General features: G+C 39.2%; 1 protein-coding gene across 1 annotated transcript in view; it reads left to right on the top strand.

Moving 5' to 3' along the window:
- The first annotated feature begins 3,589 nt into the window (after positions 1 to 3,589).
- xrn2 (5'-3' exoribonuclease 2) overlaps positions 3,590 to 27,367 on the top strand; it is a 42,833-nt gene continuing 19,055 nt past the window's right edge. Inside the window, exons 1-20 of the mRNA XM_067418169.1 lie at positions 3,590 to 3,807; positions 4,416 to 4,543; positions 4,835 to 4,946; positions 5,459 to 5,570; positions 7,421 to 7,479; positions 7,685 to 7,774; positions 7,870 to 7,942; positions 8,141 to 8,191; positions 9,854 to 10,011; positions 10,093 to 10,167; positions 10,700 to 10,833; positions 10,912 to 10,969; positions 11,186 to 11,293; positions 11,423 to 11,467; positions 12,788 to 12,925; positions 15,002 to 15,043; positions 15,183 to 15,277; positions 16,652 to 16,787; positions 20,094 to 20,201; positions 20,335 to 20,424. Of these exons, the coding sequence (XP_067274270.1) occupies positions 3,733 to 3,807; positions 4,416 to 4,543; positions 4,835 to 4,946; positions 5,459 to 5,570; positions 7,421 to 7,479; positions 7,685 to 7,774; positions 7,870 to 7,942; positions 8,141 to 8,191; positions 9,854 to 10,011; positions 10,093 to 10,167; positions 10,700 to 10,833; positions 10,912 to 10,969; positions 11,186 to 11,293; positions 11,423 to 11,467; positions 12,788 to 12,925; positions 15,002 to 15,043; positions 15,183 to 15,277; positions 16,652 to 16,787; positions 20,094 to 20,201; positions 20,335 to 20,424 (1,887 nt within the window). The 5' untranslated portion in view covers positions 3,590 to 3,732. The remainder of the gene's footprint in view (positions 3,808 to 4,415; positions 4,544 to 4,834; positions 4,947 to 5,458; positions 5,571 to 7,420; positions 7,480 to 7,684; positions 7,775 to 7,869; positions 7,943 to 8,140; positions 8,192 to 9,853; positions 10,012 to 10,092; positions 10,168 to 10,699; positions 10,834 to 10,911; positions 10,970 to 11,185; positions 11,294 to 11,422; positions 11,468 to 12,787; positions 12,926 to 15,001; positions 15,044 to 15,182; positions 15,278 to 16,651; positions 16,788 to 20,093; positions 20,202 to 20,334; positions 20,425 to 27,367) is intronic.

Below are 27,367 nucleotides of genomic sequence, written 5' to 3'. Positions count from 1 at the left end.
AAGCATTACAAAAAATATTGAGAAAGAGGCTCGTCTCAATAACAAACGAGAGGCATCTGAAGTACCACAATCCACCACACGGGAGCAGTAAGATTATGAAAGGCAATGCAAATACAAATAAAGCTGTAGCAGACTTGTATAGTAACGCCTGTTAGTTAAAGAGATTGTTCAACCAAAAATGAAAATTCTGTCATTTACTGGCACTCAAGTTGTTCCAAACCTGTATGGGTTTACCCATATCAAAATACACTCATCAAAAGGATTATTAGTAACACCATACTAATACTGTGTTTGACCCCCTTTCGCCTTCAGATCTGCCTTAATTCTATGTGGCATTGATTCAACAAGGTGCTGAAAGCATTCTTTAGAAATGTTGGCCCATATTGATAGGATGGCATATTGTAGTTGATGGAGATTTGTGGGATGCACATCCAGGGCACATTCCACCACATCCCAAAAATGCTCTATTGGGTTGAGATCTGGTGTCTGTGGGGCCATTTTACTACAGTGAACTCATTGTCATGTTGGAGAAACCAATTAGAAATGATTTGAGCTTTGTGACATGGTGCATTATCCTGCTGGAAGTAGCCATCAGAGGATGGGTACATGGTGGTCATAAAGGGATGGACATGGTCAGAAACAATGGTCAGGTAGGCCGTGGCATTTAAACAATGCTCAATTTAGCACTAAGGGGCCTAAATTGTGCCAAGAAAACATCCCCCACACCATTACACCACCACCACCAGGCACAGTGGTAACAAGGCATGATGATCTATGTTCTCATTCTGTTTATGCCAAAATCTGACTCTACCATCTGAATGTCTCAACAGAAATTGAGACTTATCAGACCAGGCAACATTTTTCCAGTCAACTGTCTAATTTTGGTGAGCTCGTGCAAATTGTAGCCTCTCTTTCCTATTTGTAGTGGAGATGAGTGGTACCCGGTGGGGTCTTCTGCTATTGTAGCCCATATTTATAGCCTGACAATGAGATGTTTGCTCTGGAAACTCACCATTGACAGCTCAATCCGGGATAAACGGTTGTCTTTCAAACTCTCTCTGCACGCAGTTGGATAGCGCTTCCAGCGCTACAACCAACCAGAGCCATGAAGAAGGTGAAGCGGAGCTAGTTGACAGATTAAACTTTCGCCGTATCCGGTCGGCAAAACTCAAAACACATCTTCCCTTCTTAAGAATGACCTCAGTGCTGTTCTTTGTTCTTTTTTTTCGTTCGCTAGTTTCTGTGTTTACTAGAAGCACGCAAATGCAACTCGGCCGTCATTATGTTGAGGCCCCCCCCCCCCCCCCCTTTACAGCTCAGAAGGGTATTGAGAGTTGCTATATGACAATCGCGACCGATTAGATTTGCTGCCGCTAGAATGCGTCTAGATTTCTACCATAGGGAATGACCAATGATGGAACTATATGGGAAGACTAATTAAAAAGTATGTATGCTGGATATCACCACTTTGTCACTTAAAAAAGATAATACATCTCCTTTGATTATATTTATACTTGGAAGAGAACATTAATAACATTGTTCATGTGAAAATACAAATTAGAAGTTTACTTGGTTTCCTATTTTTTATTTTATTTTTTAATGCAGGCTTATGTTTATTTAACCAGAAATATTTGACAACATTAAGTGTAACCAGGGCATGAATTATTTATAAAAAATAAAATAAAAATCCTATTTTTAGAACACCATGTTATCTTCATAGTTCTCATCCTTAGAGTAAAAGGGTTTAACTCATATAGACTTATGTATATTGGATTGCTGAGATATTGACCTCCAAGCATATACATCATGTTCTTCAAAATTGATGTTTTCCACACATATTAGACCAATTCAGAAAATATCATTTGGTTTATGTTTCTGGAGAATAATATGATTGAAAGTAAATATGCCATATTTAGCTCGGACTGTAAAATGACTTGCTTATGATGGTTATTTGCCTTCTGAAGAGCTGATGGATCTTCCTGCAGGGAATGTTGAAGGCTGTTTTCTGCATGAAATATGTAGTTACAGAGACGGTAAACATGATTTGATTAACATCATAAGCGACTGCACTCTGCAGTGTGTCCATTTTTTTCAAGAGCTTCAATGCATGTATACATTTAATGTGTTTTTTTGGTTTAAGTAAACGTTTGCTTATTACGCTGGTTGTATGGAGGACTGAATTATATGTGATTTCCACCCACAATTGCATAAATGTTTTTGTGTATGTCTGTGTGATGTGTCCATGCTTGTGTGACAAGAGGCTTCATCAATGAACGAGCCGCTGAATTCGTGGTTGTAATGTGAAGACTCAAGAGCAAATGAAGACAAGGACGAACTACTGAATTTGCATCACCAAAGATCAAACAGCTCTTCACAGAAATCAGCTGAATACTTCAAGTCTCCATAGATTGTCATATGATGGTCATTTGCATTGGAAAGGAGCTACAGAATTCTGCCACTGTGTAGTGAAAAAAATGCAATTAAAGGACATAAACTGCTGCAGAATTTTCTTTATAAGAGTTGTTAAAATGCAGACACTAAAAATCACTTTAGTATATATTAAACATCTTTGTATCTCTTTTCATATATATATATATATATATATATATATATATATATATATATATATATATATATATATATATATATATATATATATATATATGTATATATATATATGTATACATATATATATATGTATACATATATATATACAGACACATATATATATATAAGATTTTTCAGATTTGGGTGAACTATGCCTGATACATGATACATTTTTTAAATAATTATATATAGTAATTTTTAATCATTTTAATTTTAATAATTTTTAATTATTTATATATATATATATATTTATATATATATATATATATATATATATATATATATATATATATATATATATATATATATATAAATTATTAAAAATTACTATATATAATTATTTTAAAAATGTATCATGTATCAGGCATAGTTCACCCAAATCTGAAAAATCTTATATTTACTCAAGTTGTTCCTAACCTGTATGAATTTCTCTCTTCTGCTGAACACAAAGATATTTAGAAGAATGTTTGTAACCAGACAGATCTCAGCAGCCATTGGTAGTCAAAGGCTGTCAAGATTAGCTTTGTAACCAACATTCTTCCAAACATCTTCCTTTTTTGTTTTGTTTTTTGGCAGAAGAGAGAAACTCAACTTGAGAGTGAGTAAACGATGACAGAATTTTCATTTTTGGGTAAACTATCCCTTTAAGGTAAAAACACTGATAATTTTTTTTTTGTTTTTTGAAAGTTATGATAAATTATTATAATTATAATTACTAATTACAAATACTAATAATTTATATAGATCAACTTTTAAAACTGATGTTGTAAAAAAAAATATTGTGAAAAGAAAATTGTAGCGTTAGGACTTTATTTATATAGGCCTATTTTTAAGTCAAATGTTGCATTTGCGTTTTGTTATTATTTATTTGTCAGAATGTGTCAGTTTTACTCTTTACTCCTGCTTCTGGGTGTTGTTTTGGGTGTGCAATTCTCCTTTTAGCCAGCGCGTGGCTGGCTTCACTGTGCATCATTTCCGGATGACCCGGAAGTTTGTCACAGTGTGCTGGGATAAATCAACTGCGTGCGCTGTGTTTGTTGGTTGTTTTCATCCTACTGCGTGTTTCGCTGTTTTTAATCGTTTTAAAGTTGCTCTTTCATTGTAAAGCGCTGAATTTTACGGGAGATGGGAGTCCCCGCTTTTTTCCGCTGGTTGAGTCGGAAGTATCCGTCGATAATAGTACACTGTCTGGAGGAGAAGGTGAGAGACAACGGCATCTCAATAATTATTTAATTAATTATATAATTAATCGTCCTGTTATAGTTGAAAGGGTTATACTGGAGTGTGTTTTACAATCACGACACTCACATCTTGTCTTCGTTTCAGCTTATTTTTTTGGTTTTAATTTTATTTAATTTGATATTTTGGGGTGAATACAAGTATTTAAATCTGTTTATCTCAAACACATTGGTTATCTGGAAAGCATTTTAGGGTGGTTAATGCTGCATTCACGTGCTATCAGAAATGTCCTTCCCACTTCTGAAGTCGTAAATACGAGCTCATCATATTCGACTTGAGATGGCGTTTGTGTCATTTTTATTTTAAATTTAGGAAACTAGTATTTACGATATTTCCGATAGCACGTGAAGGCAGCATACATGCGCAAGCCCGCTCGCACGACCAACCAATGACAGACGAGTATCCACATTTTCAAGTACTCCCATTTCTTCAGAATGCATCTCTGATGCAATGTCAATGAATGCAGATATGTTTCTTTTATGGGTTTTCAAACTATGATATATGGCTATGTTAATTGGCTAGTTTTAATGTCTTTTGTATAATATGTCTATATCTACATTTATCTTCAGGCCAAGGAGTACAATGGAATTAAAATCCCAGTTGATACCAGCAAACCGAACCCAAACGAAGTGGAGTTTGACAACCTGTATCTTGACATGAATGGAATTATTCACCCATGCACACATCCTGAGGACAAGTGAGATTCTCATGTTGTTGAAATGTTTTGACGTATTTGAAGATACATTTCTCACCCTCAAGTTGTTCCTAACCTGTATGAATTTCTTTTTTAAAGCTATTTTCAAGAATATGGGTTATTGGTTGCCATTGAATGCCATAGTATTTTTTCCTCCATTTATTGAAGTCAGTGGTGCCCCACAACTGTTTGGGTACCCATATTCTTCAAAATATCATCATTTGTGTGTTTGGAACAACTTGGGTGAACTATCCTTTTAAGTGTCTGGTTAAAATGATGTTTTAATATTTGCAGGGCAGCACCTAAAAATGAAGATGAAATGATGGTTGCCATTTTCGAATACATTGACCGCCTCTTTAACATTGTTCGTCCGAGACGGGTTCTGTACATGGCAATTGATGGTGTGGTATGTATCATCCTTTATAATAGTCTTAATATCTTTCCCTGTCGGGCAAGTTTGCCACTACATGCTCCTGCATATCGGAGCTGCAGCTCTGTAGTGAAATAAATTCACTAAAAAGTAAGTAAATTCTGTAATTCCTTTAATAAGCACGTTAATTCAGGAGTAAGCCACTGGGAATAATTACAAAAAATGTGACAAAATCAGTTGTTGTCTGTAATATTTGTGTTAGAAATTAATATTTTTCTTCAAAGGCACACTATGTAAGAGTTGTGGATTAAAATATCCAAAGAACACTAGAACAATGTATATTTTGTTGGCGTGTGTACTTAGATTATCCCAAATGTTTCCAAAAATGTGTAAATACAGAGCAATTTGCAATTTTAACCAGGACATGGATCATGTATGTGCGTTTCCTATCAATTACATCATACCAACATTACCATCGACAATTGTAGTCGCCAGTTGTAGCACACTGTAGTCGACAATTTCAGTAAGTATTTCTGTATTGTTTGTAGGCTCCTCGTGCCAAAATGAACCAGCAACGATCAAGACGCTTCCGGGCGTCTAAGGAAGGAGCGGAGCTTGCAGAAGAAAAAGAGAAAATGAGAGAAGAAGTTATTCAGAGAGGTGAGAGACCTTGCACCTCATCAGCCAGAAACTTGACTCACTAAACCATGGTTCCCAAAACTGGAGTTTGTGAGCGAACTCAGTGGGTTTGTGTTGATAAAAAAAAAAAATCTCTGCCATGATGGATTCACCAATTAAATGGCAACAATGATAATATTCAATTTCCTTTTTTATTGACCACCAGAGACTCAATCTCTTACAATAGTAGATCTTGCCAATAAAGGAAATAAACTTGTAAAATGTCAGCTGTTTGCTTTCCATCTCTTAGTGTAATCAAACTGCATGCACGTTGTGGACCCGCCTATAGGCACATTCCTATTGCGCTCTTTAAAATTAAAAACATGGCGTTATATAATAGTTGGACAATTGTGCAGTCTATTTCAGTTCCTCAAAATAGCAACGCACCAACAGTGTGCCTGAACACACCTCATTTTCAGACCATGGGCGCACAAATGGACACAAATGCATTTGCTATTTAAACATGTGGTGCTAGACGTAAAAACTATAACTGTTGTCCTGAAACTAGCACAAAACTCTTGTCCTTAATCCTTCTAAAAGTGCCTTAAAGTACTAAAACAATGATATTAAAAATCAAATTTATTTTACACCTTTTTGATGATGCATGCTATATACAGGCTAGCAGATGAGCCCAGAATATGAGCATAACACTTTTCTTTATAACGGTTTTCAATGCAAAGAAAAAATCTTAACGAGGAACCTTGTTGCACTAAGGTGTATATTAAATTTGGCCTTTTACTATCACAATCTTGCTACATTTGTGTACAAACCTGGTAAAAAAAGTGTGGCAGGCAGCAAAGGAATGCTGGAGGGCAAAACCAGGCAGGGTGTTCCCATAAGGCCTTGATGTCATGTGAAAACTATGGATTAACTTCAAATCTTAGGGGGTATTTTTTTAAATAATTACGTTTACAAATTTAAGTCAAATGGTTTTGGCTCAAATATAGTTTGGGAATCCCTGCACTAATATGTTCAAGTTGCCCAGGTCATGTTTGTAAATGAGAGGTGGCTCTCAGATTTGAGTTATACAACATCAGGAAGATTAGACCCTTCCTAAAATAACAGGCTACACAACTGCTGGTCTAAGCTCTTGTTCTCTCCAGACTAGACTACTGTAATGCTCTTCTAGCGGGCCTTCTGGCACGCATTATCAAACCCTTGCGACTGATCCAGAATTTCCAGAGCGCACGTCACGCCTCTCTTCATCAGTTTGCACTTGCTGCCAATAGGCGTCCGCATCAAATTCAAGGCACTGGTGCTCGCCTACAAGGCAACCACTGGCTCTGCACCAATATACCTAAACTCGCTTGTTCATTCTTATACACCCTCCAGAAGCTTGAGTTCTGAACGTGAACGACGCCTCGTGGTGCCATCCCAAAGCAAGAAATCACTCACAGACCTTTTCCTGGACCGTTCCCACCTGGTGTGCTGTCAATTCGAGCATCCGAGTCTGTAGTCATTTTCAAAAAAACATCTTGGGGCCTAAGGCTGCCCCTTTTCCAACAGCACCTGACCAATAAAGACTAGCACTTAACTATTCTATAAGTTTTTCTGTTTGTTTATTTTATTCAATAAAGTATGTGTACTCCACTAGATTAACTGAGACTTTTTACTGCACTTGCACACTGTTGCCCCTTGTTTTTTTAGTTCCTACTATTGCTCTCTTTTGTAAGTCGCTTTAGATAAAAGTGTGCTAAATTATTAAATGTAAATATTTTTACAGTTTACCTGGATAAAGGTTAAATAAAAAATAAATAAAACAGTTGCACTAATATTTGATTTAGTGTTTTGTGACACCTCTGGTTTCCTTGCTTAATGTCTTCTCTTTTTAGGTGGTTACCTCCCACCTGAGGGAATTAAAGAACGTTTTGACAGTAACTGCATTACCCCTGTAAGTGCTCATCCTTTTTGGATGGTTTAATAAAGTTGTGTACTTTGATTATGTACAGGCCAAACACCATGTCATCCTGATATCTCTATTGACATCTACATTTCCTCCACTCTGTTACTTTGTTTACAATTTAAGGATTTCTCCGTCTCAATGAGTTTATGTTGATTGTCAAATGTAATTAGTAGTTTTCCTGTTTTGTGTTTAGGGAACAGAGTTCATGGATAATTTGGCCAAATGTTTACGCTATTACGTCGCGGACAGACTGACCAATGATCCTGGGTGGCGCAATGTCACAGTATGTCATATGATGACTCAAATGAACTGCAATTAAACCTTTCATTGACTTTTTATTTTGCTGTATAATCAATAAATAAATGCTTTGTCCTGCAGGTTTTCTTGTCGGACGCCAGTGTTCCTGGTGAAGGAGAGCATAAAATTATGGATTTCATCAGGAGACAGAGAGGTAGAGCTGAGAACTCAGATTTGTTAAGGTCTTTTGAAATTTTGATTTGTGATATGATTATATTAGTTGAAGCTTTTTCCTCTGGTGTTCTGTTTTAAATAAACAACCATCCTACAGCTGCTTTAGTTAAGTCTTAATATTAAGTCTAAAATGTGATTTTTGCAAAGAGCTTGTCTAATGTGTAATTTTCTTTTCCAGCTCAGCCAAATCACGACCCAAACACACATCACTGTCTCTGTGGAGCAGATGGTAAAGGTTTTTTTTTCTTCTTTCAACAGTATTAAAGTGAATTTGGCCATCTAGTTTCGACTTTAGTGAGCAAAATTATGAAAGTCAGTCCTTAAATACCGGTTTCCATATGTCATTGCAATGTCTGCATAAAATAGAACGATTGTCCATGCACTAAATTTGTCGTCTTGTGATATGCTTGACTTGACGTCATAGCGTCCACTTAGCGCATTAATACTACACTGTTTTGCGTTAAGTCCCTTTGTACGTACTGTTATGGGTGTTAACAGTTTATGACCCAGGACCAGTAGTAAAAAATAAGGACAGAGTAAGGAGTGCAATTAATTAAAGAGAAATTTAGAATAGTTGAACAGTCGAACAGTCATGGTAAACTTCCACACATTGTCATTTAATCAGATGCACGTGTCAATAAATCACTTGTTGATGCTTTCACCCAAGAATTAGGCCCATAGTGACCTTCCAGATCTGGAGCAGACGCCAGCTTGCCCAGAACAACTAATCCAACCATCTCCTAGGATGCCCATTGTCCACTGATCTGTAACAGAATATTGCACATGTACATGTTTGGAGCTGATTAAGCTCCAGTTTTAACCAGAAAGTTTCCCCAAACATACTGATAACATGCTTTCTCTCAGTAAAGGGTACAGGAAATATTCATTTTGATTCTTTAGTGTTTCAGTAAAAGGAAATATAAAATATAATAATGAAAGCCCGGCTTCCAAAAATGAAATATGGATTTGTCTGAGCAAACTGTTCCTGCACTCCTGAGTGTTTGGGGTCTGTGATGCCTCCAAAATCCAAACACGACATGTTGCTATCAAGTGTTTAGCAACACATCTCTAGGCCAGACCCTCAGTCACCACTCAGAAACCAAATACAAACTTTAGAAAACTTAAAGGAAGAACAAAAAATCAGTGGTTCTATTGATTAAATAAAATCATAACAGGAAATAATCATTTATAATAATATAGATACATTTTAATCAAATTAGGCTATATATACAGGTATATTGAAGCAGCAGTTGATCCTCATTTGATCTGATCCTCATCAACCCCTCTCATGATCTCATAATCATGTTCTGTAGTTTAAAGTTTGCATGAAATGGAAGTTGCAACCAAATTTACCACCATATTCTGACATTGACTGAAATGTCACATGCATTCAAATCTGCCTCCATTCCAGTGTACAGTGCTCATTTTTATGATGCATTCAGTGGATAAAATTATGCTACCAAACGAGGGAAAGAAAATGCATTTCAGTCGGAAATGTCAGAATGCAATAGTCAATTCGGTTCTTTTTCATGCTGACTTAAGCTACAGAACATGATTGAAGTCAGAGAGGGGTTTATTAAATCTGTCTGATGATATTAGTATGTACAAAGGGACTTGATGCAAAACATTGTCTGTAGTATTAATGACCTAAGTGGATGAATGAGGAAACCTATATTGCATCTGATTAGTCTGGAGAGAAGATGCTTCAAAATATGAAGCTGACTGAAAGCTGCAATTATTAACATTTATGAAGAACATCTACTGCATGTTGATGTGCCATTCTCTGAAACTGTTGAGACTGAAGAGAAGGATAAACTGTTTGTTGTAAAACATTTTAGTAGAATTCAGTGAAGTTTATAATTTGTCTAATTATCCTTATTTTTCTGTCCAGCTGATTTGATAATGTTGGGTTTGGCGACACATGAATCCAACTTTACCATTATAAGAGAAGAGTTTAAACCCAACAAACCCAGACCCTGTGCCCTGTGTGGTCAGATAGGCCACGAGATCAAAGACTGTCAGGGATTGGCCCGAGAAAAACAGGGCGAGGTAAAAGACTCCTCCTCTCCATCCATATGTCAGAACTTTACCTCAACTTTGTGTCACCTTGTGTCTTGTGTTCTCTCTCAGCATGATGAATTTGCAGACACAATTCCAGTATCAGAACAGGAGTTCATATTCATCCGACTGGCTGTGTTACGAGAGGTTTGTTCTGCTTTTACATTGTTTTAATGTGTTGGATTATTGGATTATCTTTCTAGTTTTAAACCAGCATTAAACGGAAGCTGCAATAGTATATTATTCTGTGTGTAAAATATATAGGACCGGACTTGATTTTGTCAGGGAGTTTATTTGTTGTGGTTTGGTATTGGTGGATCTCGTGAGTGACAGGTTGCCCTGCCTTCACACTAGTAAACATATGTATCATCAGAAAACTGAAGAGATATCACTGAGAGAGGAAGGGGAAAATATTTTGATTAAAGCTCGTAAATTTTAATCAATTCACATAAATTTTAAAAAGTTTACAATTTATCCACAGATAAATAATTCATAATTCAACAAATACTGCAATATTCTAGAATTGTCCATATTTGATATCATGGCGACTTTCAATTAGATTTTTGCACTTTATAATAAATGTGATGTTATTGCATGTATAAAATTTGCTGCACCCAAAGCTTGGGTATTGTGAATGGTTGGGATGTTTAGAAAACCAAGGTTTTTTTTTGTTCCACAGTATCTGGAGAGGGAGTTAACGATGGCCAGCCTGCCGTTCCCATTTGACTTTGAACGGAGTGTCGATGACTGGGTGTTCATGTGTTTCTTTGTTGGAAACGACTTCTTGCCCCACTTACCTTCTCTTGAGATCAGGTACGCTCACAGTAGCTACGTTTGTCATTTTCATTGTGCCCTGCAGTGAGTTCTGACTCTAGTTTGTCTTCGAAACAGAGAGGGCGCCATCGATCGTCTGGTTGGCATCTACAAAGATGTCGTTCATAAGACTGGGGTGAATATTTCCATGTTCATATATCCCAAGCTTGATGTCATGAAATTGCATTCGTTTAATATTATATATAATGGTGTGACCTTGATTTTTATTTATTTTTATTATTTTTTTAACCCATCTGGAATTGATTGAAGGGAGAACTGTATAAATCTCGCTCTGTCTCTCTCTATCGCTCTCTCTCTATCTGTCTGTCCCTTTCTATCGTTGTCTCTCTAGGGCTACTTAACAGAAAACGGCTTTGTCAATCTCGAGCGAGTAGAGCTCATTATGCAAGCTGTAGGGGTGGCTGAGGACAACATCTTCAAAAAGCGCAAAGACGACGATGTGAGACCGATAAATAATTGTTTGCTGTCAACACTGTGCAGCAGAGGACTTGTGACCTCTGACCCATTGCACTGATTGATACAGAAATGTGCACTTCATCAGCTCATCATAGGCTTTTATATCCTACAGGAGAGTTTTAAGCGGAGAATGAAGGAAAAGAAGAAACGTATGAAAGTGAGTGAAAATGTGTTTGTCTTTTGTACCAATTAAAAAAAAATGTTGAGAGGTTTAGCAATAATTCCTTTTGAAATGTTAACATGCATACACCCACAGTTCCTTTGAAAGCCAGTGAGTTGAATCCATTCTCAAGGTCATTTAATTCAGCTGACGGCGGCTGAATAGTTTGTATCTTGACCCTGCAAATTCATGCATTCACTCACATTGAATGTGCATTTATATCATGCAAAAACTGATTTTTATGGTGGTGATTAGTAGGATTGGATAATAAAGGTAACGAGGTCTCGTTTGTTAATGCATTAGTTAACATAAACTAACTTTTATAAATTACAGTGTTTATTAATCTTTTGTATTTCACAGATTTTAATCATTTATTTAGTAAATGCTGAGATTAAAATGTATAAATGCTGTAGGAGTACTGTTCATGTTAACTAATGTAGTGATATAATGTTACCAAATTAAACCTTGTTGTAAAATGTTACCAACAATTTGTGCACCTATATAACAAAACATAAATTATTAGAATAGCCTGAAATATGTAAGTGTGTAATTTGCTGGTTAAGTTATAAAGCTTGACATTAACTTTCTTGCTCACTGTCTGGTGTTTTTCCAAAGTAACTAGCCACTCAGCAGTTTCACTGGCCACATTTTTGACACTATTACAGTGATATTTTTTTTAAATATTTATATAACTTGGCATTATGGATATTAGGCTGCTGTCGCTTTAAGATCTGACGCACAGATCCATTATAGACACATTGTTTTTTTGACATTTTGTGTGTATTTGACCTTTTTAAGTGCAATTAAGCAGCGAAAAAGAACTATTTAATACGAGACACAGCTTTGTGTCCGCACACTTTGTGAGCACGAAATCTGTGGGAATGAGTAAAATGATGTGCAGTCCCATGCTGAAATTCAACCTCTTTAACGGCAACGTTATTCATTTAGAGCAAAATGAGTGAGGGGAGGCGGCTTTGTGTGTCAACTCTGTCGGAGAGAGAGAGCACGACTGGTATCGTGTCTCTATTCTACTGAAAATGAGTATTAGAAGTGTTTCAGATATTTCAGTATCTGTTTAGAAAAAAGTTAATATTTTTGACACTACACTGCACTTATTTTATTTCAGAGGCCTTTTTTAAAAGGCTACAATTGAAAAACGTATATATTATATAGGAGTGGGGAATTACACGCCACTGCTGAAATACACCTGAATTTGGCTGGTTGGTAGGTGTTAATGTCAAGGCCTAGATGTTGTTATTTTGTAAAACTGCCAGAAGTATCTAAATCATCAACTACATGTCACTGATCTCTTCCCAGGCGCAGCAGGGTCCATCGTATCTCCCTGGTGGTCAGTTTGCCCCTCAGGCTCTGGGCGGTAGAGACAGACCAATGGCAGTGCAGAACGCCAGACATTCCGCATATGAAATGAGGATGCAGGGCAACCAGCGCAATCAGGTCTCCTGTCACACTTTGGTCTTTGTGTTTTTCATGGGCTACAGTAGCTTAACATGACCGCAGCCTTGGTGATAAAAAAAAAAAAAATCTATAAAGCATTTTGAGCTTTGGATCAAACCAACAAGCTCTTAGAAATATTAAACTTTTGAAGGCAAAGTAAGTATATGATAAATACAAGATTATGCAAAAAAAAAGAGGTTATAAATAGTTTTTAAAGGACAACTCCGGTGAGAAATGAACCTAGGGGTAATTAACAGATGGTTACCGAGTAGATCGTTCTCTGGGATGCGTTTTCATGAAAATCGAATGTAAAGAGTTTTATCTTTAAAAACAGATTAGCTTATAACACTAGTCTATGGGGCAACGGGTAGACACAGGGTGGTACAATTAAATCTAGTTAATACCACTAACAAGGCTCAAAATAGCCTCACACTAACACGGCAGCATAATGAGGGTCCCTACATGCAAACCGAAGCATTGAGAACTTTGTAAGAGTACAAACAGTTTAATAAGAAGATACTTTATAAACATAGTGCCTTACGCGTTCACGGACAGGCGCCATCTTGGAAAACAGTCTCGACGAATCGATCCACGAGCGCTGTTCTGAGTGAGCTGGTCGATAGGAATTAAGTGTGTGAAATGTAATAACATGGACATTTTTATTTATTTATTTTCTCTGTCGCGTTCCGTGTTTTCTTCCGGAAACAACAGACCATATGAGATTCCAAGTCACAGTTCATTACTTAGCAGAGCGCTCGTGGCTCGATGAGTCAAGACTGTTTTCCAAGATGGCGCCTGTCCGTGAACGCGTAATGCACTGTCTTTATAAAGTATCTTCTTATTAAACTGTTTGTACTCTTACAAAGTTCTCAATGCTTCGGTTTGCATGTAGGGACCCTCATTATGCTACCGTGTTAGTGTGAGGCTATTTCGAGCCTTGTTTGTGGTATTAACTAGCGATTTAATTTCACTACTCAGTGCCCCATAGACTAGTGTTATAAGCTAATCTGTTTTTAAAGATAAAACACTTTACATTCGATATTCATGAAAACGCATCCCAGAGAACGATCTACTCGGTAACCATCTGTTAATTACCCCTATAGGGTCATTTCTCACCGGAGTTGTTCTTTAAGAAATGAACTTTTATTCACCAAGAGTCTGTTAAATTAATCAGAAGTTACAGTAAAGACATTGATAATGTTACAAAGGATTGCCATTTCAAATAAACACCGTTTTTGTTTTTCTTTTCAGGAATAAAATTATCATGATTTCAAAAAAAAGATTAGCGCATTAGAATCATGTTTGTCTTTGATCACAGGGATACATTTCTGTTTGAGTATATTTTAAAATGTAAAGTTACTTTAAATTGTAATATATCACAATATTGCTGCTTTTACTGTAGTGCGATAAATAAATGCAGCCTTGCTGAAGAGACTACTTTCAAAAACATAAAACCCAGACTTTTGCACAAGTATCTAAAGGTTCTTTTTTTGAGCCCTTATGTCATAAATTCCTCAGATTTTCTCATTATTTGCGGTATTCTGGCTATTAGATATGATTTCTTAATTTATTTTGGTCATATCACAACCCTACTTTGAGGTTGTTTAAGCAAAAGTTTGTCACATAACTTGTATAACAATTTTTCATATCAGTCAATATTGATATTCTCAGCTGAATTCAAGTGTTTCTTGCTTGATGTCACTGCTCTGTTTAGTGGTTGCGTGACCAAGAGCTGCTCTAGTAAGCTCGAAGTCGAGCCGAGCGGATAAAGGATGTGGCATTCGGTACAAACGAGTAGCACTGTTTCATTCCTCTTGACACATAAACGTATAAACACTTGTTTTCGTTTTATCAAGTAAAATTGTTGCAATTTTTAATTATCATTTTGTTGTTGCACAGCCCTACATCAAAGCTCATTTATTTGTATGTTTGTAGTGAAAGATTCATACATTGTTAATCATTCACTTACAGAACTCGACTGCTTCACTGTATTGCTGTTTTTTAATAACTTGTCATTTGTTTGGAGTTTCATGCTTTTGTCACCTTGGTTGAATCAGCTGTTTCTGTATTTTTCAGGAAGCAGCTCAGTCCTTGAGAGCCATGATCAAAAATGGGAAGGTATGTATCTCTTTCTCTCCCTCCTGCTCTTTGTGCAACATTTCTGAAAGCGCTTTATACTTCTGCTTTTGACAAACAACCTCAGAATGTGACTGTCATTGATTTAGTGTATAACAGTATCCCTGTCCTTCCCCCTCAGAGTGGCGCTGGAGCCAGTGACGACATGGATGCTCGGGGTGTGAAACGTAAAGCTGAAGACAGCGATAGTGAACCAGAACCAGAAGATAATGTCAGGTAACGACACAACTCTGGGCTTTTCAAAAGGCATGTGGTTTCAAAGCAGCTTTACAGAAAATGTGTTTTCTCTTGAAGTCACCTCTGATAAATTGTAAGGTCCATATTACCAGTTCTAAGATTATACAAATCATGCAGTTAGATAAAATGTATTCGTTTAGTCAGTTATTATTCATCAAAGAATCCTAAATGTTTCTTGAGCAGCAAATCCTCATATTAGAATGATTTCTGAAGGATCATGTGACACTAAAGACTGGAGTAATGATGCTGAAAATTCAGCTTTGATCACAGGAATAAATTACATTTTTAAATATATTCAAATAGAAAAGATTTATTTTATATTTGATTAATATTTTACAATATTACTGGGGTTATTTTGTATTTGCAAAAAAAATAAATGCAGCCTTGGTGAGCATAAGAGACTTCTAAAAACATTAAAAATCTTACTGATCAAACTTTTTAATGGCAGTGAATATTACAACAGAAACCAGTTATTTTAAATTCGAATACGTCACAGTATTACTGTATTTTAACTCTAAGTGTTTTTTAGTTTATTATTAATTTAAAATAGTCAATCTTTCTAGCATGCATCTCCACACTGCACTGTTTCGTTGCTCTCTTTCTGTTTTTGAATACAAGAACGTATCATAGGTGAAGTCCAATTAAACCGTTCCTGGTCTGGTCTGATGAGCCTGAAGCTAGCTTAATTATATCAGCCTTCCTTAAGATTACTTTTTTGACTAGTTGTTAAATAGACATGTCTTTTTAAAGCTGCAGAATTTGAATTTGCCTAATTTTGAAGTTTTCATCATTGATCGTTATTTTCATGCTTATTACTGGGAAGCTGATTTGAAACATTTTATAAAGCGTTGTAGAAATAAAGATTAATTGACTTGCACAAAATAACTGACCAGTTGCACATCCCTACACAGATCTCTGTGAGTCTCTTTGATGCGTGTCCATACAGCCAGTGATTAATACGGCAAATGTTTCAGTGATTAGCTTTCCAACGCACTCTAAATCGATTGGGTTCAATTGGTATTCATGGAGGTTTTCCGTGTCCCCTGTGGGATGCTGTAGAGGTTACACTAGACAGATGCAGCTCCTCCTTGATTATGTGAGCTGCATTTCCAGAGCATGTCAAAATATCCTGACCAGCGCTAAGGTAGAAAACAAGTTTCCCATCGCCCCTTAATGGAGCCCGTCAAAGTGGGAAATTCTCATAGGCGTGCATATGCATAAAAGGGAGCCTGCTTGATTTGGCACAGGAGAGGCTGGTTTGGGTTTAATGTATGCAGGCCTTTCTTCAGAGAAAACAAACTGTGAGGTGTATGTATCTGTGACGTTATATATTTTTTTTATTTTTTTTCACAGGTTATGGGAGGATGGCTGGAAACAGCGCTACTACAAAACCAAATTTGATGTGGATGTGACGGATGATGAGTTTCGTAAGAAAGTGGTCAAGTCATACGTGGAGGGCCTGTGCTGGGTACTCAGGTACTACTATCAGGTAAGACACTGGGACACACACCTGAAGCTGAAGGTTTAAAGGTCTTTAGTTGTCCAGTTACTACTGCTATTTTCATTTTCTTCCATTAGTGACCCTGGACCACAAAAACAGTCATAAGTCTGGTATATTTAATGAGTATATTTGTGGCAATACATTGTATGGTCAATGTCATTTCTTTCATGCCAAAAATCATTAGGATATTTAGTAAAGATTGTTCTATGAAGATATTTTGTTTACAACTTTAAAGTCGGAAATTTTACTTCTGTAATTTATGCCAAGTTCCAGGCAACACGTTACCCATTTTTTCCAACCTTATACCTGTGAAAGTTCACTGGAAAGGCCATTAAACCTGTGACTTCCCATCCATAAACTTGTATTAGCTCGATGTACTCCCAGTTACGAGTTCTGACGTCACATAGCCAATGTCACAACAACAATGGCAGCCCCTATGGATGCGGTGTTTATGGAAGTCATACATTAAAAACCAAATCGTTTATTAAAAAAAGGTATTGCTCTTAAGTTATTTATCAGCAAATGTTATTCATTATCAGCAGCTTTTCTAGCGTTAGCTAGTTTCCATTGAGTGCAATAATACATTAATACCAAAATATTCCCAAATAATGAAGTCGTAACTTACAGGCTCAAAAACCTGCCTAAAACGCAGAATAATTACATGCCCTCATGTCATTCCTACACACATCAGTTGTTAACAAAAGCTAAATAATTTTCGATTAATGTGTGAGAACGTTTGAGCTTCAGCAAGAACCAATGAGTCTCATTCTCGTGTTATGCAGCACGTTTAAATCCATTCTTTATATTAAGCTATCGAGTTGCTTTAAAAGATTTGTACTAAACCAAAAACTTAATTAAGAGATTGTAAAACTAATCCATGTGAACTTTCTGAAGTGTCATAGTGGTAGTTGTGTAGCTGTCAAAGGAGGGACAATTGCAATTTTTGGGTTAACTATCCTTTTGCTCTCATTTGCAATAGCAAAGAAAACCGTCATGCCAGGTGACAAGCTAATGCCTGAAATATTTGAAGAAAAATATTATTAAATCGTGTGTGGGGGTTTAAATAAATGTTTTCAGAAAAGTTTCGATGGCAATTTCTTTTCCTCTTTCCTCCATATAAACTAGTGTTTATAAGCTCTGCTGCACAGCAGTACCTAAAAAAAACTGAGTGAATTTGTAGTTTCATTCAGTCTGTCTGCAGGTTTTGTTCTGTGCAGGTGTGTCTTATGTAGCATAATTCCACAAATCTAAAGTCAGACCATTGTTATTGCTTTGAATTTTGAAATTATACTATCTGATTTAGATTAAATACAACTGCTCATTGTAGTTGTTCTCATGCTTATACAATCTTAGTTTGGATCATGATTTAATTTTTAGTTTCCTCCAAAACAAAATATGTAGACATTTGAAATTGACATCAGTTTGGAAAGTTATAGAACAAATAAACAACAAATACAATTTGAAAAAAAAATGGCCAATTTGATTGTAAAAAAATGGAAATAAAATCATTACACACTTGTTTTTGTTTTTCATTTGACTCTTCTCCTTATCATGTTTTAAAATATATCCAGGAAATGTTACAGAATATCCTCTGCTTTATCTGTTTGTTCGTCAGATCTAAGATCAAACAGCTTTGTGCTGCTCTTTGAGCCAGTTAGTGTTATGTAGTTGAGTTTTAATGCAGGGTCTTGATCTTTAGCTTTAAATTCAGTCATTAGAGCTCCGTTCTCTCCAGTAGATCTCTGCTTGATTAGAGTTTCGTGTGCAGGGATTTGTCCACAGTAATTGGAGCTCTATATATATGCGCGGCCTGCACTCGCTCCATGTGCTCGGCGGATAAGAGCCGTCCCACGGGAACCGCTGAACAGATTCGTTATGGAGTCTCGCTGATGTGCGATGCATTTGCTCCCTTCTGCCACACATTCTGATTTGAGTCTGTGCGCGCACACACAGACACCGACGCTGCCAAAGGGTAGATATTCAGGGGCAGATCTCCACATGGCTTTTATTTAACCACATTAGGGTGTCTGTTTTTTTCATTTGAGGGGTCACGAGTATAATTTCTATTGCAGTACAATTTTCTATTTCTTGCCCCTTTTTGCACTTTGCCACTTGAAAGAATGTCAATTTCTAATGCAGGAAATTAATAGATGGGTTGACTCTATAAAGCAGGAAGCCGCCACTGACGTCACTAGAGCGCCATAGAGATTTCTAAATGCTTTCTCTTTCCTTTAATCCGAACCATCTGTAATGTTAAATTATGTATTAACGTGAAAGTTAGTTTTTTATATATATATATATATATATATATATATATATATATATATATATATATATATATAATTTTGTTTATATACACAGCTCTGTAAAATAAAATAAAAAAGACCACTTAACAATGATTTCTGAACTTGGAGTCTCTTTTTTGTGTGTGTGTGTTGGGTGTATATATAGATTTATAGTACATCCAAATTGATCTACACATTAAGTAGATACGTCATAGCAAATCCCAACTGCTTGATTATTTACATTTTGGCAAAATGTAAGATACATTATCATCTACTCTAATCTGTTAAAAGCTACTTAGGCACAAAGATATTATAAACAATAACATTTTCTATAACTTTTTTTTTTTCAAACTGTTTTGTGAAAAGCACTATACAAATAAATAAAATTCAAGTAATAAACAATATGTACCTACATGTGGTGTTTACAGAATGTAAACTTCCACACGTGGATTTAATAAACCGTGTGATGACCCAAATGAATCATTGAATCTTTAAAACAGATTAATTGTAATGTACCACTTGAAATAACTGGATTTCAAACTGACTGTAAACCTCAGTAGAAAAAAAATGTAGAAGTCTATGACAATTGTCCTTCTTTACTCTAATGTATTTTTATGGTTGTATTTGGATAATGTTTGGGGGATTGTGCATTTTAGAATAATTAAAAATATATTTTTAAATGTTTAAGAGTACGCTAGCATGTTAATGATCTGAAAGGACTAAATCCACAATTGTGGTGTTTTTATGAGTGTATGTGTGTGTCTTTTGTTGAAGCCCTTTTGGCTCTCTCTTAAACTGTCTGGTCTAAATGCCCTCTGGAGTGTTAATTGAGCTGTAAATGTGATGGTGTATCAAGGTCTCTCATTGAAAGTGTAAGTGTGACTGGCTAATGGAAGAGGTCTTAAAATGACTTGGATTGAAGGTCTTTCAAAATCGAGCATTTCTGATTGAAATAACTGAAGATGTATTTAACTTGTCTTTGTGTGCGTGTTTTTTTGTTTTGTTACAGGGCTGCGCATCCTGGAAGTGGTATTTTCCCTTTCATTATGCTCCGTTTGCCTCCGACTTCAAAGACATCAAGGGCATGTTCAGCGATTTCGAGAAAGGGACCAAACCGGTAATTTGAAAACGCATTTCATGGACACACAAACTCTGTAATGTGTGATTTGTTTTGACTGTGTTGCAATGTTGTTCTTGTGTTTCTGATGTGTTAACTATTGATTTACACTATTATAATTCTTCGTCTGCAGTTCAAACCTCTGGAGCAGCTCATGAGTGTATTTCCTGCTGCCAGTGGAAACTTCCTGCCGACGACATGGAGAGCCCTGATGACGGACCCAGTGAGTGGCAGATTTACCTTTGACTTCTTGTACATGAAACTGCATTCACAATGAATTAAACTTCCATAATATACACAAAAAATTGTTGGGTTAACTTAGGAAAATGTTTCACATTTCACTTAAATTGGGATTAAATATCACAAAGAAATGGCAAGAAACTGAATTTTCAAGTGAAACTTTGATTTGAAAGGTGCATGGATCTGCCCTCCTACGTACTTCCGCTCAATTTTAATTTTCCTTCAGTGCTACGTCTGGGACTGCTGTGTTTTCTTAGGTTTTCTCTGCACAAATTTTTACCGGTCCAATCAGCGAACAAAGGAATTTGCTGAGAACGATGGCGTTGTCATGCGCTAGTAGTTCAGTAATGGTGGCAGAGAAAGATGCGAACGAAACCATTCACTCCATTGTGGCACCGCTGCCGAATATCCAGAATTTAAAGCCTGTAACAACAACGACTAATGAGTTTAATGTCTCGGGGAATAATTAACTCAAAAGGGATTTAATATTTAATATTCATGAATTTATGAATATGATTTGCCAGTTGTTCATTACGTATTAAAATTTTCCGATAGGGAAAATTGTTTAATTAAATACAAGTAACCCTTTATGGAATTGCTTGAAATTATCCTACTAAGTTTGTCCTGCAAATTAGTTAGACTTTTCAAATCAATTCTCAATAAGGGATTACTGCTTTACGAGCGCATAAGAAACATTAACTTTACTGATCAGGATAAGTTCAATATTTCAAATGGTCATACAGTTTACTTTACTAACATAGTAGCATAAGCAGTTAGGTAACGTTTAGATCGCAAGTTTCATTGACTTTGTGTATGTGGCAGAATAACAGATTCAACTCATTAAATGTCTTTTGAAGGTTTAATAAACACAGACTAAAAATAACATTACAATTCACACAGAAAGTACATACTAAATATGCATCAAGAGAGTAGAAGTATAGATATTAACGAAAGAATACATAAAAGAGAATAATGAATAGACTGAAGTTAGAGAGAGATAAAAGAGAGAGAGAGAGACAAAGAGAGAGGGAGAGAGAGAGACAAAGAGAGTGGGGGAGGGTAAGAAACAGCTTTCCTTCAGTTCAACCAAATACGACCTTCACGGAGTTAATTTATCCCAACGGGAGAATAACACACCCTCTTTACAGCAGTAAGAAATAGAATACTTGCATTCTTTTTGGTTTCGTTTTGGCTTCTCGCTTGTGTGCATGTGTGTCTGCGCGTCCGGCGGTCCGGCGGTCCGGCGGTCCTTTCCGAGGTTGGGAGGGAAGCGGCTGTTTGCTTTAGCGATGCTTCGTGTTCTTGAAGATCGGATTGTAGAAGAGAAGATTTTTGGAAGAGATGAGGCCTGCTTGGAGGGCCTGCATTGGTGGCCTGGCTCAAGGGCCAGCCACAAAGACGTGTTGGTTCAGCCAGAGAGAGAAGAGAGAGAGGGGAGTGTAAGAGAGAAGGAGGGCATCCGAGGTCCTCCTTTTATGGTCTGGCCGTAGTCCCACCCTCCAGGGTTAGACTTAACCAATGAGAGTGTTGGGATTTCCCGGCGGGAAATTCCTCAGCAGACTTTATTGCTCTTTGTTTGAAGGTTCGACTCAGTGGGTCTCTGAGTCTTCATACTATAATTAATGCAACAAACACACACTGCATTTTCTGAATAAGTGATATACCTGGAAGTGTAAGTCGTGAAGTGAGCATTAATTTGATAGGAGACATGACATATATGAGGTTATCTGAACTAGTACTTTGTTAAGACACAGACAAAATGATGCAAAATACCATACAGAAGAAACATTTTACAAAACAATTATGTGTTTACATATACTGTCCTGGGGTGCATGTTCATTTATAGATGGTTTGTCTATAATTTGAGGCAAAAGCTCTGTGTCTCTGTGTCAAAAGCTCTGTGGCCACATTCTTTCCGGCCATAAAAAGATCTTATCAGATGGTTTCCAGGGTGACTGAAGAATCTCCCTCTGTTGTGTTGGGGGGGAAGGTATGCTAGTGAGCACAACTTTCAAAACATATTTGTTAAATGTAACTGGCGATTGTGTGTTTGATTCGCCTGAGTCGCTACATAATCCCCCCTTTCGCTAGTTGTTGTCCCTCCTATGGACAACAACGAGCGATATCAAAGATTCAGGAAGATCAGACACACCATAGCCATGTTAGGCTCCAGTTGTTTGTGTCTCCGGAAGTTATGGTCGTTCCACGGCAGATAAGGCAGACAGTAGCCCAGTTCAGGTCTCTGTGCTTGTGCAGCAGGTGTCGAGGCAGCAGGTGCCCTGAGGGTGCGTCACCTGTCATCCAGAAGTCTGTTTGTGTGGTGCAGGTGTGCTGTGGGCTTTCTGCAGCCCTGGGTGGAACCATGTTCCTCGCAATGGCCAGTCAGTCCTTTAGGTCTCCTGCCTAGGAAGATGGACTGCATCTTGACACTTTTATGTCCTATGCTGACTAGGAACTTTTCAGAGGGTGCCTCGCATTGTGGCCAGGCTGGGTGCCTTCTGGTGATCCACTTTGGTTTCTCTGTTTCAAAGTTCAAAGTCATTGGGGTTTTGAGAATCCCTTCAGAGGCGGCCTTGTGTTCGTTAAAGGCCTTCTTTCTCAAATCACATGCATGACATAGTGTGGGGCTTGGCAGTATTGCCTACAAGGTGACTAACTGGTGTTGGAGGAGAAGGTTCTTGAAGCTGGTGTAAGGTTAGGCAGAGGGCTTGGGCTCCTCCCCCCCTTTGCGTTTGTGTGCAGGGCTGGAGGAGCTTGCGCTGCTGATGTGAAGTTCAGGAGAGTACGTCTTTCTTTTGAGGTTTCATTTGCAGTTGGTGATCAGCAGTCCAGGTTGCTCTCTCAGTGCGATGCCCGAGGTTGGACCCGGTGTGATGATGTCTGGTGGTGGCTGGCCTCTGATTGTCTGGAGGCACAGGAGCATGATCACGGCCGCGTTTCTTAGGCATTTCCAGATCTGTTGCATGGCCTCGGTAGTGAAGTGGATGCCTCTGTCTGAGTTGATTCTCAGTGGCAATCTTGACAGGAAAAAGATGTGATTCATCAGGTGGTATGCCGTGGTCTGGGCGGTGTCGTTGGGTGCTGGTTGACACTCCAACCACTTGGTAAACTGGCACACCACTGTGAGAAAGTACTTTTTGCCTTTTGTGGACCTGGGCAGGGGTTCTATCCGGTCGATTTGTAGGTTTGACCATGGGAAAGTGGTCCCTCTGTGTTGCAGTGGGGCTCTGTGGCTCGGGTTTGCTGGTTGGAACTGGCAGCGAACTAGCCCTTCTCTAACATACTCTGCTGCATCTTGATGCATCCCAGGCCCATATGCCACCTGTTTCAGTGTGTCATACGTGGCTCTGGTGCCGTGGTGTCCAGCACATGGTGTGTTGTGGGCGTACATTAGCATCACCCCCCTTTGCGACCGTGGCACTACAAGCTGTGGCGCTGTGTTGCCATCGGGTGCACACCAGAGAATGTTGTCCATAATACGCATCATGTGTCTGGAGTTATGTAGATGCTTGTGGCTAGAGTCATCAATGAGCTCAGAGTCAGTGATAGGGTGGTTGGAGGGGTCTGAGAGGTGGTCAAGAATTGTCTTTATTGCAGTGTCAGAGGTTTGCATATCCGCAATATCGTTGTTGGAAATTTGCGGAGTTAGCGGTAGCAGCTGCAAGGCCGGCATTGTAGCCGGTGTCGATCGCTTGCTGTTAGTTAGCACTGCAACAATGGGGCTGGATGTGGGGTGCGGGGGTGCCCACATGTCGCCGTGTGGTGTGTTTTTACTGATTGTATTGCACAGTGGTAGACTTTTGGTTGAGTTGTCTGCCCACAGTGCAGGGATACTGTTCGTTGTGATAATGTCATTCAGCTGTAGGTCATTCATGACCTGGGGGCAGACGGCATCAGAGTCTTTGGATAGCTGAAATGTGCAAAGTAGCGAACTTGAACTTGGCTTTGGGGCTGAGGCTGTGTTGTCACAGTGTGCCGCAGGGGGTCCCGTGGCCTTTGTGACCTGGCAGTTTGGCTCTGTGGGAGTTCCCGTGACCTCTGTGACTTGACAGTCTTGCTCAGACGGTGTGTGTGTCTGAAGGGGCAGAGGGTCACGCACTTGAGCCCAGACTTTCAGCTGTTTGAAGTCCAGTACGGGTTCGAAGCGGTCCAGCAGGTCTTTTCCGATGAGAAACGGATAAGTGTTCATAGGGGAGATATAGACTGGGTGTATCAGCCTCATAGGTCCAATTGTCAGGTGGATGGAAGCTACGTGCTTGAGCTGGATGTCGTTTTGGCTATACGACTGCACATTTAGCTTACAAGTGTGAAGGTTAAGGGTGCGATTTTTCCTCTGTGCTTCAAATCTGAGTCTTTCAAACAGTTGGGCGGATATAAGCGTGAGGTCGGAGCCAGTGTCAACTAGGGCTTCGAGCTTAAATTCCCTTTCCATAGTGATAGTCAGATAGAGTTTTCGAGCCATCCCCTTCTCGATTAGGTTTCCCAGGAATCTTGGTGTGGGGACCTGTGTGTTGCTTGATAAGCCGTCTGGATATGTGTCAAGTGTCTCATTATGCGTGCAAACAATCAAAGCAGCGCTTTCTGGTACGCTGGGCTGTCCCATGATGCTGTCTTGATTAGAGGCTGTTGCTGTCAGCTGTAGTGAGTGTGTGCCGCTGACGTGTGGGGGTGCAACAGTTAGTACACTAGTCCGTGGTTGGGGAACAGTGTTCAGGGTGGATGATTCAGTTGCAGGAAGGGCGGAAAGGTTGATTTCAGGTATCATGTCTAGTCGTGCTGTACCTGGTCCGTCCTTCTTGTCTTCCTTGTGAGGTTTCTGTCGGAGGAGCTCTTTCAGGATCTTTATGAGCTCTGTAACTTCAGAAGCAGCTACACTTTCTTTGCCAGACGTGGGTTCAGGTCTGGGCCTACCATTGTCCCGTCGAGAGTGGCCTCTTCGCTGGCTTTTTGGGCGAGGCGGGTCCCAGGATCCTTCAGAGCGATCGCTCTGGTACCGTGGACGGTCGCCATTATGACCACGCTGCCCTCTGCTGGCTTGGAGTGGTGTGGACTCTCTGTTGACGGGTCGGTAACTGTGGTTCTGTTTGGCGCCCTCTAGGGTTAGCTCTGGGTGGTGCACAGAGACAGGGCAGATGGTGGGCTGTTTTACAGTCTTTTCAGAAATGGTTTTCTGTTTGACGTAAGCTTTGTGAGCCAAGTCTCTTAACTGTTGTGTGCCCATGCTGCGCGGGCACGCCAGCACCCCCAGGTGGTAACTGATGGTAGGGTGCAGGTTTCGGAGGAAAAGAGTTTTGAAGTTGATGTCCTCCTCCATGCCTGGGTCGTTGCGTGTCCCGAAGTAGGCACGTCGCAGTCTGTTATAAAAGTTCTGTGAGGTCTCACGTCGAGCTTGCTTGAGGTCCATGGCAGTGATGAACCCCTGGTCTGACTCGGGGTCGGAGTACTCACGAATTAGAGCTTGTCGTAGATGCCAGTAGTCCGCTTTGATGGCCTCTGGTTGTCGATCCAGAAAGCTGCGTACGTCACGATTAGACGTGGCCCTGAGCAGGTACAGTCTGTCCCAGTTGTTCGCGTGAGCGACAGTTTGCAAGTAAAAGTCTATGTCTTTTAAGTATGCGTGGACGTCGTGTCCTCCTGCCGGGTCCGGGCTGAAGGTAGGAATATTTCTGGCCAGCTTGTCAAGGTTCTTTGAAGCTTCGTGGCTGTTGACCTTGACTTCCTGGAAGGGCGTCCTTTCCTTTGCTGCTGACGGGGATTCGTGGAGACTGGCGGGTGCTCTTTTAAACAGGGGGCTGTCATTCCCCTTCGTAGCTTCATGGCTAAAATGTGCGGAGTAACTGGTCAGGGGAAACTGTGTGTTGTGTGTTTCCCCCTTCCGGTAACGTTGCACTATATATGATTGTCTCAGTTCTCTTTGCACCATGTCAAGTTCATCTTTGAGCTCGTGTCTTTGCTGGATGAGCTCGTCGATCTCGGCTTGTGCCGACTGCAAATGTTTTGCATAGACTTTAGCTTTAATGTCTCTGTCTTTAAGTTCATCATGGGCTCTTTCCAGGAGGGATTCGCCACGCCGAAGCTTTTCGTCGAGGTGTTTCCTGGCGTCTTTCTCTGACTGTATTCGTCGGTCGGTGTCACGACGGAGCTCCTTCAGGGTCTTTTGAAGTCTTTCTATTTCTTTTCTTTGTTCTTTGTCTGTTTCGTCGTCTTTCTCTGTGTCTAGAAGCTGATCTAGACGAAGCTGGGTGAGGGCTTGGTCTCTCCGGGCCTCCTTGGCTTGAAGCTTTAGCGTTGCTGCCTCCTGTTCCAGGTTGTCGTAGCTCCCTTCGCTTAGACGTGCCTGTGCGATGAGGACGTGGGCGAGGCTTCCGAGGATCTTGGCCACTTCCTTGTTGGAGTAGCTGTGCGTGGGGTCGTGTGTCATCAGCTGGTCTAGCTCGGTGTCCAGTTGCTCCTGGCTCGGCTGCTCCAGACTTCCTTGACTGGTGGCCGTTAGCGCTTCCAGCCATGTCGTTAGGCGGTCCCACGGGACGGCGGAACTGGGTGCACGGAACATTACTGCGGACGAAAGAAACACAGCACACACACACACACAGAGAGAGAGCCAATGCAAGCTTGTTCTAAGCTAATGAGCTATCGTACGGATAGCTGGGAATTTTGGCTAACTGATCTAGCCAGTTAGATAATTAGACAATTCAGACAATTAGGTGGGCGGTAGCCCTGGGGGGTCACTTGGTGAACTGCTGTTCGGTTGTCCCGGGACTATCTAATTCTCCTTGGGGTCTCTTGGTGAACTGAAAGAAACACAATCGTGATAGTCCAACAGTGAGGATAGGAAAGAGCACAGTGGAAACAAACACAAGATGAATTGGTCTGTAATGAAAGGAATGTCAGCGTGCGCGCCGGGAGTGTTAGGGAAAACTAATAGG

The sequence above is a fragment of the Pseudorasbora parva genome, chromosome 15 (genome assembly GCF_024679245.1).
Source record: "Pseudorasbora parva isolate DD20220531a chromosome 15, ASM2467924v1, whole genome shotgun sequence".
In the NCBI taxonomy this organism is placed as follows: Eukaryota; Metazoa; Chordata; class Actinopteri; order Cypriniformes; family Gobionidae; genus Pseudorasbora; species Pseudorasbora parva.
Note: the sequence above shows the minus strand (reverse complement) of the source record. Positions and strands in the feature narration are given on the sequence as shown.